The 21,093-nt window shown below is 37.0% G+C and overlaps 1 protein-coding gene across 3 annotated transcripts in view; it reads left to right on the top strand.

The window, feature by feature from the left end:
* LOC123644474 (serine/threonine-protein kinase Sgk3) overlaps window positions 1-13,191 on the top strand; it is a 123,156-nt gene extending 109,965 nt beyond the window's left edge. For all 3 annotated transcript variants that reach the window (XM_045560564.1, XM_045560565.1, XM_045560563.1), the window contains 4 exons: window positions 23-118; window positions 1,904-2,059; window positions 5,324-5,413; window positions 11,500-13,191. In XM_045560564.1, the coding sequence (XP_045416520.1) occupies window positions 23-118; window positions 1,904-2,059; window positions 5,324-5,413; window positions 11,500-11,670 (513 nt within the window). In that variant the 3' untranslated portion in view covers window positions 11,671-13,191. The remainder of the gene's footprint in view (window positions 1-22; window positions 119-1,903; window positions 2,060-5,323; window positions 5,414-11,499) is intronic.
* The last annotated feature ends 7,902 nt before the right edge of the window (window positions 13,192-21,093 follow it).

Here is a 21,093-nt window from a genome sequence, read left to right as displayed (position 1 = left end):
AATATTTCATTCTTTTCTACAGTACCTTGCACCTGAAGTAATCAGAAAACAGCCCTATGACAATACTGTAGATTGGTGGTGCCTTGGTGCTGTTCTGTATGAAATGCTGTATGGATTGGTATGTATTTCTACACTTTATTATTCCAGTGTATTATTCCAGTGCATTGATTCGGTTCTCTCCTCTCTCTCTGTCTGCCTGTCTCTCTCCCTTAGTAATCTAATGGGCACTTAGACAACACTAACAGAACAGTAAAGGCCTGGTTAAATGAATCTAAAACCATATTAGGAATATGCATAAAAAGGAAACCTTTTCATTCTGTTATTAGTTTTTTGAACTAATATAATTATTTCTGTCATACTAATCATTACTTCAGGTGTTCGCATCCCACTGGCATTTCTAGAAGTAGACACCTAGTTGTAACATTAAAATTATCTGCTTTTATCCAGTTTACCCTAAACATCATTCTAATGTCAAAAAGACAGAAAGGAAAAGATTTTTGCATTTTATCAACACATTATTATATTTCAGAAGACACTGTCTTTTGCTTTTTGCCTTTGGTTTTTATAGGATATTTCAGCTTTTGCCATCACTGGAGATTACCCTGTATTCTCCTCCCTGAAAACACCATGTCTTAAAGATTTTACTGAAAAAAAGTGATGTTTAACATGCAGTAGATTTCCCCAGTTTTTATTAGTTCAAGACATATATGGCCAGCCAGAGCTCTGATTAACATGAGTAAAGTTTTAGTATGTTAATATTGTTCCAATGCAAAGCAAACGATTTGTCCATTTTAGTTAGCTTACATATCTTCATAAGAATAAATGTATGGTTTTCTTTAGGCTTTTTGAAATATTTAGAATATTTTCTAGATTTCTTTTGTGGTCCTGTAAATGTCCAGCAGCCACATGCTGGGAACCATGTGCTAATCCCTGAGGCTGCTGCCACCACTGATGCTAAATGCCACCTGAGACCTGAGTTAGGGTGTTTATGTTTCCTGAAAACTGGGGTGGTTTCAGTGAAATTGAGCACATGAAGAAAACGACCTTATACCTTACTTCAAGCACTGGTTATTTGCCATCTTGATATTTCAGAGTCCTTTGAATTTCTTTAGAGGACTTTGAAAATACAAAATATCCTTGTATATAAAAGGCAGTTGATTCAAAAGGGAACATTTGAAATATATACTTGATTAATGAGACTTTTATTGACTCTTTAAAGTTATCTTTTAAAAGGTAAAACAAAGAGGTTTTTTTCATGTTAAAAAAAGAAAGGAAAAGTAACAAGCCTATAAAACCCCTTTAACTTTAAAACTTATTTTTACTTCAAACTTTTTAATTCGATGATTAACTGGCTAATGCTCACTTTAAAGGTGTACCCCAGGTCTTTAGGCTCTGATACCCGCATGTTTAATTCTGCAAAATGCTTCCATAATGCTGTCACTGCCATAAGTACTTAGGAAGGAGCATCATCTTTGGGTCTCCATCTCTACTAAAAATCTTTTTATTTTAGTGAGTTTATTCCCGAGTCTCAAATTGTTTAATCTGTCTTGAATCTCCGTTTCCAGTGGTTCTATCATTATGCCTATAATAAGGTTGGTGGTTTTCTCTAAAACAGGTACAAATTATATACAATTTATCAGCTGTCTGCAAGGCGCTATTGAACAAATTGGCCGTACTTCATTCTGTGAACATTTATTAAGCTCTGTGATGTGCTGGGTTTTAGAATCTCCTTGCATTGGGAGGCCACACTGCAGATGTCTACACACTTCAACAGGCCCATGCATTTCTGCAAGTGTGCAGCCCTGACTGCTCCCTGCAAATCAAAGCCAAATCCAACTATTGTAACCCTATTTTGGCATAATTCAATTACCACTAAGTTTATTTTACTTTTCTTTTTTCCCAGCCTCCTTTTTATTGCCGAGATGTTGCTGAAATGTATGACAATATCCTTCACAAACCCCTGAATTTGAGGCCAGGAGTAAGCCTCACAGCCTGGTCCATTCTGGAGGAACTCCTAGAAAAAGACAGGCAAAATCGACTTGGTGCCAAAGAAGACTTTGTATGTAGCATGTTTCCCAATTCCAACTTTATTTAAGCTTATTTAAAATTAAGAGATAAATCTTTGTTTTATATGATATTTAATGGAATGAATACAACTGCTAGAGAATAGCAACATGGGATAAAAGCATACTTGTCTCCACAGTTTTCACCTGTGTTTATATAAAGCTATACAGTATTTAAAGCACTTTCACTTGCATTTTTTCGTTTGGTCATTGTAACGGTTTGCTCCTCTCCTCTTCATCCCCACATCCAGCTTTCACACCCTAGTATTCATTTTATTTTTATTTATTACAAGTTCCCCTCCTCCTCCCTTCTTTTTAAAAAATGCTATGTGGTATATGTTTTTAACCACCTAAAGTTTTGTTGCAATTTTTATTTTCATTGCTAAATAATACTAGCATTTCCATGAATTAATAGCACAGAGACTAACCAGCTGTTAAGTAAGCTTTTTGTTGGGGGGTTGGAGCTACCTAAACTTCTAAATCATTTTCTTTAACAAGAATTTAAGTGCCTCCTGTCTGCATGAGGTAATACCTTTTGCCTTGAACTAACATTAAATCACCTTTTTTTTTTTGTAAGAATTTGGTGGCACCTTATTGAGATAATTAGGGAATCTGAATGTTTGTTTCAAGTCAGGGTAATTAAATTTCTAATGTAGTTATCAGTAATATGTTAGTGTGTCATTAAATTGACAAACTTTTTAGGAACATGAACTTTTAAATTCCTTTCTCAGATATTCTTAGAAGTTGTTTATCAATCTTGAACTTGAGCTGCAAATAAAAGACTTTGCTGCTACTGCTTTCTCATCCCTGTCCCCAACTCCCCAGTTCAGCTGGTAACTCTATCAACAATTTTCTAGCCATTGTTTCAGCCAGTCTTGCTAATATTTCACACCTCCTTGTCCCTTGATCATTTTATTGAATTCACTGGCAGAAATTGCAACCCTGGATGAATCCAACTGTCATCTCCTGAGCTGCTGAACATTACTGAAGAAAATAACACGCTGGGCATTTTGAAAGCCCTGTAACATCATAGTCGTGAACCTGCTCTGTGCTTCACCACTGTCTGGTAATGCTCCTGTGTTTCTCTCTTTAGCTTACTCTCCTCCTCTCTCTACTATGTCATGCCTTCTCTCCAGACTTCCCGATTCCTTTTCTGCCTCTTCTTCACTTCTAGCAGATGATCTTGCTTTCTGTTTTACAGGGAAAATAGAACCATCAGAGCAGAACTAACCCAGCCTCCTGCTATCAAATTTGCAGACCTATATACACCTATAGGAACTTGTCATTTCCTTCTTCCCATTATAGAAAGTGGAAAGGGTCTGTTTCTACCTGTACACTGAATCCCATCTCCTTGCAGGGAACCCTGTGCATGCTTTTTCTTTTCCCTGCACAGATAACTGCTCCCTTTTGTTCTGATTCCTTTCAATCAATAATTAAACATTTCCAAGTCTTCTGCTTCGTAAAACACCAAATATCTCAACCCTACCGTCCTGCAGTATACTACTCTATCTTCCCCTCTTAGCCAAACTTGTTGAAAGTTTTCTGTATTCACTCTCCATTTCCCAAGCTCTTTCATTTCTCAGTCTATCACAAAATAGCCATTAAAATAGCTGCTTACGCTCTCAGCGGCACTTAAATGCAACACTCCTGTTCCCTGGGTTTCTGCAATAGATACATCTCATCTCATGATTTTCTTTCTGTATTTTTGGGCCCTCGTCCATTATCTCCTGTGTAAGCTCCTCTTCTTCAACCTGTTAAGTGTGGCAGTTCCTTGTTGTTGTCCTAACTCCTCTTTTCTTCTTCTGTGTTCTCTTCCTGGACAATCTCCACTAGTCCCATGGTTTTAGTTATCTGTATGTCTTCATCTCACACATTTGTATCTTCAGTCCAGACCTTTCTTTTGCACTGTAAACTTACACGGTCTGCCTGCCCAACACCACCACTTGAATATCTTGAGAGTACCTTAAACACAGCATGTTCAAAATTGAACTCCTGCTAGCATCCTTCTATGCTGCCTTTCATGTTAAAGAATGTCACTGTCCATGTGGTTATTCAGGTCAGGAATATGAGAGGCATTCTTGACTCCTCTCTCTTCCATACTTCCATATTCAACAAATAGCTGGGTCCTCTTGCATTTGCTGCCTACATCTTTGCTATATCCACATACTTCTTTCTAGCCCTGCTGCTGCTACTCTTCCTACCATTTGTTGTCTTTAGTTTGGCTACACAGTAGCTATTTTTCCTTTATGTGGTCTTGACTTTCCAGTCCATTTCCCTCTATAGCCAGGGTGGTCTTTAAAAAAACAAAAAACAGTTTTGACATTCTCTAACTAAAACTCCTTGATGTCTTCTTATAACCCAAGAATAAAATCCAAAATTCTTAATATAGACCTGATATGATGTGGCTGATTTAGTCTTGAGCTTCAGAGCTATGTGACAGTCCTCAGTGTGACGGTCCCATCCTTCTGTATACTGCAACCATATCGGACTCTCATTTTCCTCACCAGACTAAGCTCCTTGCCACCTCAGGGCCTTTCTATTCTGCTTGGGACATCCTCCCCTTGTTCTTTTATCTGGCTTATTCTTACTCATGTTTCAGACCTCTGGTCAGACATCAGTTTCTCTAAAAAGTCTTTTTTAACCCACCAAATGAGATAGGATCCTACTTTATACACTCCCATGACCCCTTGCAGGAAAAAGAGCTAGAATCAATTCTGTGCCAATTTTCAATAGTGCCAACCCAGAGTGGAATATTTTTTTGGTAGTGGAGCTCATCACCTTGATTTTACCTCTGCCTCACTGTAGAAAACTCTCTGCCTAACTACTTTAACCTCCCCTAATAATAATTCTTTGTGTCTGCACAGTGCTTTAGTCTTTTCATAGCACTTTTTTTTAAATACCTTAGTTACTATTTTACAGAGCACTTTTATTTCCATATTTTACCCTGATCCTTAAAACAACCTGTGAAGTATTAGGACAGAAATGTTAAACACATTTTACCTCTGAGGAAATGATGACTGTGGAGAGGATATAACTTTAAGTAAGTCGTTCTAGGTAACTTACTTTCAGGTCTATTTTGGTAGTTTTTCTACCACTTTGCCACGTGAATAACATCGTTTTGCTGCATAAATAACATAAACATGTGCCTAAAAGGAATTATTGGGAGCAAAATAGTAATAGTTTGGCTTCATAAAATCCTTCAGTGAGTACTTACTATATTCATCAGCATAGTGAAAAAAATATTTTTTTTAACATTCCAGCTTGAAATTCAGAATCATCCTTTTTTTGAGTCACTCAGCTGGACTGATCTTGTACAAAAGAAGATTCCACCGCCATTTAATCCTAATGTGGTAAGTATATATCCAAATCTTTCTGTCCTAAAATAGTGAAACACAACTGTAGTTCACTATAATATTGGAAATAGATCTCAAAATCTCACCTGAATAAATGGAATGATTACCTAAATATTGTGACGTATGTCACTCAGGGTTGTCTGGTACAACTAATAACTAATAACTAATAACTTCAAGATAACCAGTAAGATTGTAGTTAGATTAGGCTGATGAAAATATCTTCCAGTACAGTAGTTGTGAAGTATTTCTCTGGAACGTGTATAAGAAAGGGACGAGCTCAGTAAGTAAAAAAAAAAAAAAAAATGCAAATTAAAGTAACTATTAGATATCATTTTTATCCGTACTAAATCAGCAGACATTTTAAGTAACACTAATTCATGGTTTTTTTCTGGATTGGTATAAAACCAGGTACAAACATTATTAATAGTAATGTAAATTGTTACATCCTTTTTAGAAAATAGTAAGATAGTATTATATTATAAAATTGTTCATGTTAGCTAGACTTGTTAAACCTAGTGATAGAAACATTTCACCTAAAGATAATTCTTTTTAAAGCAAAAAGCTGCATCAAAGATACAGTTTACAGTATTTAAAATGTTGGGAAATTTTGGAAATACAGTAAATGTATTAACAGTAGGGGAATTGTTAATCATCAGTAGGCCAATAATGATGTCACTAACTATTGATAGCCTCCTGTGTATAGGCATATATACTTTGTATGTGTTACAATATATAATTTACTCCTCAAGCTACAAGCTTACTACTATTACTGTTTTTATTAATATTAATACACATGTTTTATAAAGGAGGAAATAGCAGCTCAGAGATATCTCATGGCTGGATGAAGAGTAACAGAGCCATGATTTCAAATCTATGCATGATTCCAAGTCATTATTCTTTTTGTGCTTTCTTATGCTCTATTGCCTTTTATTGTTAAGTAAATTAAAATAAATATAAAAATGAGCAAACATTTAGAAAATCCTTATAATGTTAAATGAAGACATGGTAATTACAATTTTTGTGACTTATGATTACAGCAGTAAAATAGGATGAGGACTGGAAGAGATATAAACCAAGATTGTTTGGGGGTTGTAAGATCATAGGTGTATTTTTTTCTTTTATTTAAAGTTTTTTGGTGTTGCTGTAAAACTTGGAATACTTTTTTACTATATTAGAGCAGATAAGGAAATCACTTTAGGAAAGTATTATTTCGTCTACTCAGTTTTGTTTAAGGTTAGTTTCTGTACATAGCTTATAGCTGGTATTAATAGGTATGATATTTTATACCTACAGATGTAATATTTGTATTGACTTATTTCATGTAGTGCATCCATAAGTGCCTGTTTCATTAGGGACTTCATTAGGGACAATGTCTGTCTCAGATTTCTAGAGTTTGTTGTAGGAACCTAGACTCTGGAGAATTACTATATTTTTCTCTTCTGATTGGGAATCTTAGCTGAGTTTAGTTATCCTCAAATAAATGCATCATCAGGCACTAGAGAGTCAGAGACTCCTCCTAAGCAACACTGGAAGTGGAAACAGTGTTTGAGAGTCAGATAACTGGCTTTGGACCCTACTCACCTATGATTAATTAGAGGTTAAGCCTCCATAAGGTGTTTTTTGGGTTTTTTTTTGTTTTTTTTTTTTTTGGCTTTTTTTCTAACATAGGCTGTGAAGTTTAATTTAAGTAACATTTGCAAAGCACCTGTGAGTGCATTGCACATAGTTCATATTCAATAAATATTAGTTCCCTTCTCCCTTTCCCTCTGTTTGGGAATGTGTCAGTTAAATATTTATTGGTAACTTAGTTAGAAAATACAAATACATAGGACATGGAGTCTGTCTTCAAGAAAATTTATGGTTAGTTAAAGAGATAAAATCTATAAAGAGAAAAAAGAGTTCAAAAAACTCTATGGTTAGCACATATTGGGTGTTTAGTATTTTGGTTGAATTGAAATATATAAAGTAAGGCAAAAAAACAGATGCCTCATGATAACTTATGATTCCATCTGTATAGGAAAAGCAGTTGACAGAAATTGTCTTTGATGCTTATTTGTCCTATGAACAAAATGAATTAACTGAGTTTTCAGTCAGGTTGGTGTTTTATATGTTAAATAGGTTTAGTTACTAGGAAAAGGGAGAGTTGGATTATTGACTATGCTAAGCCTTGACATTTTTATAATGAGTGTTTCTAGCAGTTAATAGGGGTTCTTCCAAAATGCAATAGATTGCATATTTACTTCAATTATGTATGCCCAAGTACTCTTCATTATAAAAGGATTAGAATCAGTTTATTTCCCTGTCAACAATGCATAAAATGCATTCTGAATTCTTTTTTTTTAATCCACAGAATTTAACTTAATACTTCCAAATATTTAATTCATCCTAACTAGCATTGGTGGCTCAATTTTATTTTCTCAACAGTTGATAGTTACTATAAAAGAGAAGGAATAATAGCAGGGATCTAAAATTGGCTAACACAAGCAATGTAATGGGTACATTATTATATTTCAAAGTCTTTTTGCTATAAAACTCATCAACAAGTAGTATTTATTTATTTATGTGTTTTTGAGACAGTGTGTCACTTGGTTGCCCAGGCTAGAGTGCAGTGGCACAATCATGGCTCACAGCAACTGCAAACTCCTGGCCTCAAGTGATCTTCCCACCTGCGTCTCCCAAAGTGCTAGGATTACAGATGTGAGCCACCATGCCCAGCCTATTTATGTTTTTTAGAGACAAGATCTCCCTGTTGCCCAGGCTGAAGTGCAGTGGTGCGGTCATAGCTCACTGTAACCTTGAATTCCTGACCTCAAGCCATCCTCTGGCCTTGGCCTCCCAAAGTGCTGGGATTATAAGTGTGAGCCAGTGTACCTGGCTCCAACAAGTAGTTTTTGATACCTTGAAAGATTTGTTCCTCAGTATACCATTTCAGAATGACCAAAACAAAACAAGTCCCTCCAAAATAAACAATGTTCAGATAGGACTTCATTGAAACTCCATTTGAAATCCTCTAAACTATTATGGAAGCTTCTGCTAACACTCCACTATGTTGGGTACATCCAGGTTGCCTTCCTTGCTTCCACTGTAATCCTCAGATAACTTATTTTTCACTGCTTTCATTTTGGCAGCTTCTGGAATACAGCTTCCTCAGGTTTTTGGCTCCCTCTTTGAAATATTGACTATTCTCCATAGCTAATAGTTTACAGTTCCATGGCCTCAGTTGCTACTTTAGGAATTTTTGCTTGTTACATATAAAGTCTACTGTGAACTTAGATTTAGAAAAGTATGAAAACAGAGTTGATTATTTGATGGGAGAGGGCTCACCGACATTTCAAATTAGGGGTTGCCAGGAAATTAAATTAAATTGGATTAAGTGTCTTTATCAGTTGTCATATTAATGTACTCTATGTATTAAGCAGTTTGTAAACTATGAAAGCATTATACGAGGATAAGGTGGCTGTGGCAAGTAGAACTTGCATTGGGAATGATGGGCACACACATCTGTGTGAGTTTGACAGGTAGCGGAGCCTTGCCCTGAAGAGATGGGGTGTGGTGTGGAGCTGCAGTGCGAGTGGCCTGGCCGCGCTCACAAGGGCCATTCAGAAGCCACATCTGAGGGCTGAGTCTGGACCCCAGGGAGAGGCTAGTACTATTCTAACAATTCTATAACCTGAAAGAAAAATGTTCCTTCCTAGGTCAATGAATCACTCATATTAATGGCTTTTAAAGTTAGTTCAGTGTTCAAGGAGTTGGTGAGTTGAGAAAGGGTTACTATGGACGTATAGGGGTCTGGAAGGTTCAGATTGGAGTGAGTGTACATATTAGTACCAGGACATATTTATGCAATAAATTTTCAACTAGAGAGGAAGAGAAAGGGAGTGAACTTTTAGTGATGTTAGGTCCTTTATATACATTACCTTGGTCCCCAAACCTCTGAGGAATTAAAGCTGAGGTATTTCTGACTACAGAGTCATTACACCATGCCACCTAAAAAGTAACCTTTACAAGACCCCATCTCTACAAAAAATAAGAAAAAATTGTCTGTGCCTGGTGGCACACACCTGTAGTCCCAGCTACTCAGGAGGCTGAGGCAGGAAGATCGCTTGAACCTAGGAATTCCAGGTTGCAGTGAGCTACTGTTATGCCTGTGTACTCTACCCTGGGTGACAGAGCAAGACCCTGACTCTAAAAAATAAAAATAAAAAAAATACATGGAAAAAAGACACAAAACGTACAATTCCAGAAAAAGAATTACAGATAGCTTTCAATTGTATGAAAATATGTTCAAACTCACTGACAGTTGAAGAAGTGCAAAATTAAACCATAACAGGTTACCATTTTTCACCGAACAGATTAACAAAGATCTAGAGTATGATGAAGTAGATGTTCTCATACATTGTTCTCAATACTTTATATGCATCCTTTTACTTAATCCTGACCCTCTGAAATAGTACTGTTATTTTCCACATATTGTGGATAGTTAACTGAGGCAAAGAAAATGTTCGATAACCTGTCCTAATTTTAAAGTTGCAGAAATAAGATTTGAACTCAGGCACTCCAAAGACAGAGCCCTCATTCTTAACATAAACCATACAGTGTATGTTGAGTATCTCTTATCCAAAATGCTTGTGACCAGCAGTGATTTAGATTTCAGATTTTTTTTGGATTATGGAATATTTATTTGCATTATACTTACTGGTTAGAGCATCTCAACTCCAAAAATCTAAAATCCAAAATGTTCTCATGAGCATTTCAAACTTTTCAGATTTTGGAGCATTTGGGATTTCATATTTTCAGATTTGGGATGCTCTACCTGTATTATCCCTGTCAGTACCAGCCATGAGGGCATTCATAGAATATTTATAAAACCAAGTCATAGAGCATTTGCCATCATTTATTGAGCACTTTCTATGTGTCAGATTCTGGGAAGTTTGTGTGTTAATTCATCATATCCTCACAACAATCTTAAGAGGTAGGTGATAGTATTCTTATTTTACAGAAGAAGAAATAAGCTCATAGAGATAGATAGGGTAGTTTATATAAAGAATTACAGCCAGCAAATATAGCCAGAAATCAAGGGCCCATGATTTTTCTAGGATTATATATAAGAATTTGAGGAAAAAAGTACATACACATACACACACACAATTTCTAGCATTCTTTGTCATCTGTGAGGGATTTTCTCTTATGGAAGGATCTGGCATTCTGGGTTTTCCTGGTCTCTCCTCTGCTCCTCTTTGTAGGTGTACCAGGCTAGCTATTATCCTTAGCGCATAATATATGTTCTGAATTCCTATCAGTTCAACTCATTTACACTTGATGACTTGCACATTTTAAGGATTCCCTTCCCTGTAGAGCAGAAATAACCTAGAGCTTCAAGGATGGGCTTTAGGAATGAATCACCAGAATTTGTAGCCCAGCTTTTATCTGGAAATGCATCGGAAGGGGAGAATCTGTTCACTTGCATCAGGTTTGTAAAGGAAGGTTAAGAACCACTGCCTTTGAGACACTGTCACCATGCTTCATTTCCCATGTACCTGGACCCCATAGCCCTCCAGAGCTAAGAATGCCCTAGCCAAATGCTTCATGACCTGTCTGTAACACGGTAAGAGTCACCTTTCACAAATTTACTTAAAACCTTCTTTATACCTTCATCAGGCAGCTTCACCCACCCAGAATTGAGAAACTAGATGGGTGAGCATTTTGTGGAAGTTCAAATGCAAAATGCTATCCTGAAAACCTACCCGAGCCTCTTTTCTGAACTTTGAGGTGATGATGGGTAGAGAGAAAGGGGATCAGTTACAGGGCTTGAGATTCAAATTAGCTTAGGTATGCACTCTGCTAGCCTTCCTTACCCTTCTCTCCGCCCTCACCCAACAAGAACCTTAACTGCTAGGACAGATAGCCTCCCCTAAATAATAAAAGTAAGGGAAGGAAAAGCAGAAAAATGTTTCAAAGAAATGAATTAGGAAGACATCTAAACTTGCTAGGAATAAATACACAAATTCTTTTAAAGGAGTTTTTAATAAAGGACAAAATTAATAAAAGACAAGCTAAGTAATACTATGCTTTTGATGTTTTAGGCCGGACCAGATGATATCAGGAACTTCGACACAACATTTACAGAAGAAACAGTTCCATATTCTGTGTGCGTATCTTCTGACTACTCTATAGTGAATGCCAGTGTATTGGAGGCAGATGATGCATTCGTTGGTTTCTCATATGCACCTCCTTCAGAAGATTTATTTTTGTGAATGATTTGCCATTCAGAAACCATTGAGCAGATACAAGCCTACGGATGAGACTGAAGCTCCTATTTGTGTGAATATATTCAAATATGTATAACTAGTGCCTAATTTTTACATGTAATATTGAAAACTATGGAAAAATGTATTTTCTGCTATATGCAAGAAAATAGGGCATTTCAAAGAGCTAAGTTTTGATTAAAATTTGTATTCTTGTTTATTAAGCTTATTTTTAAACAGAAATTTCTAAAGCTATTCTTAACATTAACCTATTTTTAAAGAAAACTTTTTTGCTGTTGACTGTTTTTTCCCTCTACGTTTACACTAACATCTACCCATGATAGACTGTTTCTTAAGTCTCTTTCAGTTCAGTTAACACATATTAATACCTTCGTAACTCTCTACTATGACTTTTGTTATCAAATCAGAACTATGCAATTGATACATGGTTGTTTAAGAAGAAACCATATCTTTCCATGGTAAATCACTGTTTGAAACAATCGGTTCTTGGTAGGATTAAAATGTAAAAGCATAATTAACGCATTGGCTGCCAGTTAACACTTTGAATAGCTGTTCATTCACAAGATCATTTAAGAAGTAACAAAAGGAAATCATTTGCTTTTGAAATACCCGTTCAAATTTGTGGATTATTTTTCCTCTAAAGGAGAAGAAAAGGTTTAATGGTTAGGAATTTTGAGTATTCCCAAAGATCTGAAGGGTAATAAATTACTGCTGGATTTTTTTAGGTGGTGCCACAAATGAATGTCTCTATGTGATATATTTATATTACAGATAATATTCTATTTATGTTCCTGTTGGTCTTTTGAATGTTTAATATACTATCAAGTAGTTCTTAAATCTTTGTATTTGCTTTTGCAAATAGCTATTTAAAAATTCTCTTCCAAATTGTTTAAGAAAAAACAATACTAAGCTTTCTAAAGTATTTGCCTAACTGGAAATTAGAAAGTAAAATAACAAGTTCTGGGTCATTGTAAATATATATAGTTTCATTACAATATGACAAAAGTTAAAAAATAATTCAGACAGATTCATATTCAATATTTTATTATCTTGGAAAAACTACAGGAGACTCACCTTAAAATTATACCATACCAACTAAGTTGTACACTTGTAAGAGTAAAAGAGAATAACTACAGAAAACTTTAAAAAAATGCAATTCTGATTCTTAGTTTAGAGTAGAGGTTTTTCAAGTCATGTAGGAAACACTCTTGTGAGAGTCCAGTGAGCCGGTTTACATGCTCCAAGAACACGCATTTCTTCATGTTTTTCTTGAGAAGGAAATCACCAATACCCTTTGGCTTAAAAATGTTCAGCAGAATGGGGGGAGGGGGGATTGTGCTTTTGTTAGATTAATATTTACATTCAATACAAATACACTGAATCTTCCTTTAGAGGTAAGACTTTAATATCATTGTAAATATTTGGTTTATTTGGCACTACTGTAAGTTTTGCTTTTACACAAAGCTCTTTGCTTATTATAAAGCAAAATAAAAATTGTAGTTTCTTGTATGATTTTTTTATACTCTGTCATTCCTTAACTAAACTGCCAAAAACTAAAGTGCAATATTGTATATTTTTAAAATAGAATTTTGATGTTTCTCAGATCACAAGAAATATAAATCTATATAGTATAATAAAATTAGCAAAAATATTAATGATCATCTAATGTCTGTTATTTGAAATTAAAATTGGTGATGGCTACAATGGTCATTACAAAATAAATTACTTACATGTGTGAGGCAGGGGGAAGTATAAAATTTCAACTGAAAATTGTTGGACACATAAATTACTAGATTATCATAGATTGAGGTATATAATATTCAGGGAACAAAATTTTTTCCATGTTTCAAGTTAATTTTTTCTTTCGTAGCATAAATCTCTTAGAAAAATGTATGCCCTTGGAATAGTTGAACCATTTCATGGTTATTACCAAAATAAACTCATAAATGAAGACTCTGCAACATTCTTCATATTACCCATACCTCTTATTTTATTGTGTATGGTACAATGTAGGGCTTTCCAACCATTGTCACATCATTATACACACAGAAAATTACAAAATTGGTTTGGCACATCTGGGGAGTAGGTGCCAAATGATGTAGACACTGGTAGCAGGTGCTCTGTACAAAGTTTTAATATACCAAAATAATTTTTGAATTTAAGGACTTTACAAAGAGAGTCAATAAATACTGTACAGGCATAATTTCAGCAATAGTAAACATTTTAATGGGAATTTAAATAATCTAAATTTTTATCACTATAAAATTTATCATAGGCCAGGCGTGGGTCACTAACACCTATAATCCCAGCACTTTGGGATGCCAAGGCAGGAGGATCACTTGAGGCCAGGAATTCAAAACCAGCCTGTGCAACATAGCTAGAACCCATCTCTACAAGAAAAATTAAAAATTAGCGAGGCATGGTGGCACATGCCTGTAGTCCCAGGTATTCAGGAGGCTGAGGCAAGAGGATCACTTGAGCCAAGGAGTTTAAGGCTGCAGTAAGCTATGATTGTGCCACTGCACTCCAGCCTGGCTCAAAGAGTAAGACCCTGTCTATTTAGAAAAAAAAAGTCACTATAAAAATTTACCATTATCAATATCTTATAGCATGTTTGTAACTAGTATAGTGATTTTCCATAGGCATAATGATATAAAACTACACAAGTATTTTGTAAGTCTTTCCTTTGTATATCAGACAGTCTATGAAAAGTTAGGAAGTGGATATGCAGGAACATTTTTGGTAATGCTGGAATGGCTTTTCAATACATTATGTTAAAATTAAAAACTTAATTCCTCATATATTCAGTTTGGAAGTTAGCTCTGTTTTGAAGAGGAATTTTCTGCTACTTGCCTTTAAAGGCAATTTTTACTTTTTTTTTTTTTTTTGAGACAAAGTCTCACTCTGTTGCCCGGGCGAGAGTGCCATGGCATTAGCCTAGCTCACAGCAACCTCAAACTCCTGGGCTCAAGTGATTCTTCTGCCTCAGCCTCCCAAGTAGCTGGGACTACAGGCATGCGCCACCGTGCCCGGCTAATTTTTCTATATATTTTTAGTTGTCCAGCTAATTTCTTTCTATTTTTGGTAGAGATGGGGGTCTCGCTCTTGCTCAGGTTGGTCTCGAACTCCTGAGCTCAAATGATCCTCCCGCCTCGGCCTCCCAGAGTGCTAGGATTACAGGTGTGAGCCACCATGCCTGGCCGCATTTTTACTTTTATTGTTTTTTTTTTTTAATAGATTATTCTGTTCCCAAGGTGATTGTTAATTTATATGTGTCTTAGTCCATTCAGGCTGCTGTAACAAAAATACCATAAACTGGGTGGTTGATAACAAACATTTATGTCTCACAGTTCTGGAGGGTGGAAAGTCCAAGATAAAGGTTCAGTATTTGGTGAGGGCACATTTTTCACAGAACCTTCTTGCTGTGTTCTCATGTGGCAGAAGGGGCTAACTAGCTCTCTGGGGTCTCTTTTATAAGGGCAGTAATCCCATTCACCTACAAAAAGCCCTACCTCTCAATAATACTATTCACATTGCAGATTAGATTTCAACATATGAATTTTGTGGGGATACATTCAAACCACAGCAATATGAAACCCTTAAGTGTACCTACGTGAGTTGCAGGTGGCGTAAGTACCTTGAAATGACAGGCCAAGTTTTGTGTATAAATGAGATTGCTGGGAATAAGTGGGGCAGGGTGGGGGAGAAGGGGTGCTACATAGTTTTATCAAAAGGATTCATGTATATAAATATTGGGGTTCTTTGCCACTTTTCTTCTCCTTTTCTCACCTAATATTAAGAGAAATTGGGGGAAAAAAGAAATTGCTTTCTAACTTCCCTTACAGCATTGAAATGGGAGATTTATCTTGTTTATCTAACATTTTTGGTGTCTTGCCAGTGTTGTATAAATTTGTAATCCTTTAAACATATCCCTTAGCTAAAGGACCCCTACACTATTTCTTTATATTATGCCCATTTTTACAGAGGTAATTAAGTCTGAAAAATTGTTAGCTGTCTTAAAATGTAATTTTTTCTATAATTTACCCAAAGTCAAGACAGTAGAGAACAATTTAAAGCAATATTACACAAAGAAAAAAGCCAATAGAGAATTAGAGTGATGTTTATAGCAGTGAAATAGCCAAAGGATTTGGCTACAAATGCCTACAAATGAAAAGTAATTTTTACATATTGTATGGGAAACGATGGATCACCATGTGAATATTAAGGGAATGGTTTAAAACAAGGATTTACTCTTCAGTGTTACTGGAAGACCCAGGCACATTTGGTGATTTTGCAAATCTTACATTCAAATGTGACTTGTACATTTTTAATGTAAATTCTCTTTTGCAGGAATGTGTCTCATAAGTTCATTTTTTTTCTAATGTATTTTCCAGCAATTTATTAGGGAGCAGAGATTTCCACTTCAGTTTTAGTTAAAACTTTGTGAGAAAGTCTATAATGAGTTGTCAGTATTTAAATGTTTTTGTTTTAATGGCTAAATCATGGAATCCAGAAGGCTTATCCACAGTAAAATCAACCCACTCAAATGGTCAAATTTGATCTCAGCATATTGGATTTTTTTCAGTTCTTTCCAGATAGCAGTTAATACAGCCCACTGTGTTGAATTTTTATCTTATGCTGCCCCAATGATAGAAAATGATAATGCAAAAATTACAGCTTACTTAGTTAATTATACATTGATGAGGTTTGGGGAGCTGATTTGTTTTGCTTTGTTTTTAATTGAGACAGAGTCTCACTATGTTGCCCAGGCTGGTCTTGAACTCCTGGGCTCAAGCGATCCTCCCAGCTGAGCCTCCTGAGTAGCTGGGATTACAGGTGTGTTGTTGAACACTAACACTTAACTGCTTTAGTATGATATCTCCTGGCAGTATGCATCAAGTAGATATCAAAACCAAAGCTTTTATATTTGTCAAAACTCTTAAGACTTAAGAGCTGTTCATCTTGCTGTATGTAACTTATACCTCAATGACAAATATTAATAAAAGGCAAAAAAAGTCAACTAAAAAATAAAAACAGTTCATACTTCCACCACTTTAAAAGAAGTATTTGAACCATTTAACCAGATCACATGTAAGAGAATCAGGAATTTAGAGTGAAGGAAAAATTAAAAGGTGGTGGTGGGAAAGGACTATAGGTTGCATAAAACAGTCCTCTTCCACACGTACACACCCCCCAGGTTAAAAAAAATAAGATGAACATATTGCTTAAAAAGTATTCATCCATTCATTCATTTTTATAAATCTGCCCAACAGATGCTCTATGTGAATGTATCTAAAAGTAAATATTGCTCCTTACTGAAAGTGGACTTGTTTTACACATTGAATATAACTTAAAATTTTCAACCAATTGGGAAATTTCTAATTCAAGCTACCCCTGAAAATTTGTTTCTGATGTTCCATGATACTCTGTAATAATAAAGCTCTGTAAATATTTATAGCAGTGTAACAATAAGCAGCAATGAAATTTTGATTTTAGATACCATTATCATTTTCAGAGAGTTTGCAACATGTGGTAATCTGAATTCTTAAGGTTTTAAATTCTATTCTTAGGTCTAACTGATATTTCAGAGGATGATTAAATACATAAAAAGCTACTAGAATATTCTACTAGACTTGGTTGATATAAAACTATTACTTTGGCACAGAAATGAACTGTTATGGCTATGAACTGATTAATCAAAACTTTTAAAGTATATGAATACCATCTTGAAGAACTGATTCTACTTTAAAATACAAGGCCCATCACCAAACCATAGCCTGTGCCCATCTAAAATAGTGTTCATGGCTGGGCATTTGTGGTTCATGCCTGTAATCCTAGCACTCTGGGAGGCTGAGGCAGGAGGGTTGCTTAAGGCCAAGAGTTCAAGACCAGCCACATATTGAGACCCCGTCTCTACAAAAAAATAAGAAAAAGTAGCTGGGCATGGTGGAACATGCCTGTAGTCCCAGCTACTCCAGACTCTGAGGCAGGAGAATCACTTGAGCCCAGGAGTTTGAGGTTGCAGTGAGCTATGATGACACCACTATACGCTCCTGCCCGAGCAACAGTGAGACCGTGTCTTAAAAAGTTTAAAATGGTAAATTCTATGTATGTTTTGCCACAATTTAAAAAGAAAGTAAAAGAACTTCAATATCCATTAGCAATCACTCTCTTTCCGTCCCCAACCCCAAACCCTAGGCAACCACTAATCTACTTCATACGTGGATTCACCTATTCTGGACATGTGATATAAAAGGAATCATACATGTGGGCTTCTGTGTCTGGCTTCTTTCACTTTGAATAGTGTTTTATGTCATTACTTTCTATGGCCTAATAATATTCCTTTGTATGGATACACCACATTTATCCATTGATCAATGGACATTCAGGTTGTTTCTACTTGGGGCTACTGAAAGGTGGTCTTACTAATAACCTATCTAACAGAGGAAAATAAACTATCAAAAGAAAGTAAGAGAAACAAAGTACTCTTTATTTAATTAAAATACATGTGGCCTAACTTGTTACCTGAGTTCTTTCTCCGCCTTGAAAAAGTTCCTGAGTGGACAGTGGGACTGCGAGCTTCCTCTGCCTCCTCAAGAAGAGACAGTACCTGATGCCTCCTGCTATCAAGAAGAAAGAAGAAACTAATTTCTGCTACCAATCTGCTATGTGAGAAACAGAAAAAGGCAACACAGAAGCTTCATAGCCGCGTTTGTTATCAGTCCACTGAAGCATAGGGGAAAAAAGCCATTTCTACCTTTTAAAAGCACCAAGCAACTTTCCTCACTGCCCGACATTTCTCCCCCCCCCCCCCCCCCCCCCCCGTGTGTCGTAGCCACTCTCTCTCTCTTTTTCTCTTTCTCTCCCTCTCTCTTTCTATCTCTACCTTTCTTTCTTTCTCAGGAAAATAAACTTTTACTTTACTTTTGTATATCCTATTCACTAAGAATTCTTCCCCCTCCATCCCCACCCCGCACATGGACTTCACACCCTAACATTTGGTGGCCCGTACAGGGAGGAGAAACTGAGTCACTGAGTCAGTTCTCTGCCTCCAGATAAGGAACTCACTTCTCAGCTTCTGTCTTGAGACTGCTCCCTCCTCTGGTGCACAGCTTCCAGGACTTCATTCTCAGTGCCCTCATTCGGAATTTGCTGAGTCTCTCGGTCTCTGGAAACTCTGGGAATGGTCATATGCACAAGGTTGGGAGTGGTAGCTTTCTGGTTTGGTCCAGGGAAAACCCAGCCCTGGGTCTACCACTCAGAAGGGTACCTTGGAGTAGTGCTTCGCAGTCACCCTTCCCCCAGGGTGCCTTGGAGGGCTGTATGCCTCCTAAACACCCCCATCAGTCTTCACCCAGACCCAGAGATGCCTGGCTTTGGGGAAGATCTCTAGGTGTTGGCCTAAGTCAGGACTTGGGGATGCCCATTTTCTAGCCAGATTTCTACATCCTTGGTCTGACTCAGATTTCAGGGACACCCAATGTCTGATCAGCACCTCAGGTTGTCTAGTGGGGGATGCTCCACTCAGACTCTCAGTTATCTCAAGGTATGACCATTCCTAAAGTCCTTCCCCTTTTCTTTCTCATAAGGGACAACATTGCATTAAATAAAATTTGGCCCAAGAATGGATCTCTTAATCATAATGCTATTTTACCACTCAACCTTCTGTTGCTGCTGGCACGGCAAGGGGGTCTAAAGTTCTCTGTGTTCAGGCTTTCTTTAAACTTGCTAGAAATCCTAATCTTCACTCTGCCTGCCACATGCGACTTCTTACTCCTGCATCTCTCTCACTGTCTTCACGTTCTAAATAAGGTTTCTCTTTCAGCTCCCACTGTTCCCCCTCATCCTCTTTCTTCTTCTCTGTCTCCATCACTCTTGCCTGGCCACACTTGCCAAGGCCAGCCAAGCTCCCTTCCCGCCTGTACACCAACTCTCTCTTTGGGAGGCTGCAGGATCAGAGGCATTGTAAATTACTCAAAGCCAGGATAAAAATCCAGTTCTTTCCCTTTCTTGATTGTCCTCTTTACTAGTTAGATCCTGACACCCGGGAGGGACAATCCATCTTAGCAATGCATTCATTTCCCAGTTGGCCCCCAATATTTGACGTAAACTCCAAAAAGTTGAAAAGGGACCTCAGACTCCATAAGTGAAACTTTTAAACCTGGCCTTCAAGGTCTTTGATAACCAAGAGGGACAGAGGAGAGAGAAGGAGGGGTAGTGGGGCCGGCAGCAGGCTCTGAGAGCAAAAAAATCTTCTCAAATAGTGACTGCTGCTATAAAAGAGTTTTCCAGAGACAGAGTTACTCAGGAGGCTCAGGCAAGAAGCCACCAGGACCATATTCTGCTCTGGGAACTACACCTTGTTTCCTCTACAAGCAGCTGGGTCCCTGGTGTACGAAATGCCCCAGGGAGCAGAGCTCACTGAGACTACATTCTCTACAAAAGGGAGGGGCACTGGAGGAGAGAGTGCTTTCTCCTTAAGACAGGGGACCACACTGCCCTCCGGAATCAGGAGCCCCACCATGAGCCAGCATCCTCCACACCCATGGACCTTCTAGGACTACTTCAGTCAGATGGACAGACCATGACTTTGGAACAAGCTCACACCAGGATGGCCAAACCTTAGGTAACTCTCTCTGTCACAGATAAGCAAGTTGACTTTAATAAACACTGGGGCCACTTCCTCTGCTTTTTCTGAATTTTCAGGACCTCTGTGTCCCTTTCCTATCTCCATCGTTGGAGTGGAAGGTAAAATACAAAGCCCCTGTGTATCCCACAGTTTCTCTGCCCACTGGGAGATGAAGTCTTTGCCCATTCTTTTTTGTGCTTCCCAATTGCCCTGCCCCAGACTGGAAAAAAAATCTTGTGATTAAATTAGACACCTAACTCCTTTAACACCACAGGCTTCCTTTCTGGGGCTCTTGGAAAAACTTAACTGAAACTTTACATACAACCTTCTTTTTCTCTTTATCCAGGCCTGGAGTAAAACAACAAAGTTTTCTGTTCTCAGTTTATGTTTGAAACCTCTTAAATTTCTGTTCTTGCACACATGTTTAAACTAATGGGCAAAATACATCAAAAGTTCAAAACTTGAATGGTTAATCTACCACCATAGAGTTAAAATGCAAAGTTTATTAGACTGTCTATCTTTTGCCTGCTAAAGCTGTGGTTGCTAAGTTACAAACATAAGATAAAGGTCACTGTCTATGTCTATGTTATCAAGAATTCAAGGTCACTTAAAACAGCCAGTTTTAGTAACAATGTGAACACTAAAAACTCACTTAAAACTAAAACTTTGAGAGAAGAGATTTATACCCATATAACTTCCTACATTGTCTTTAAAGTTTTCTGATGACTGTCACTCTTGGTTAAATAAAAGCCATTGTTTTATAGTGACTTGTGACTCTATTT

This window comes from Lemur catta, chromosome 9, assembly GCF_020740605.2.
Source record: "Lemur catta isolate mLemCat1 chromosome 9, mLemCat1.pri, whole genome shotgun sequence".
NCBI lineage: Eukaryota > Metazoa > Chordata > Mammalia > Primates > Lemuridae > Lemur > Lemur catta.
The sequence above is the reverse complement of the archived record's forward strand: the minus strand, read 5'-3'. Positions and strand labels throughout refer to the sequence as shown.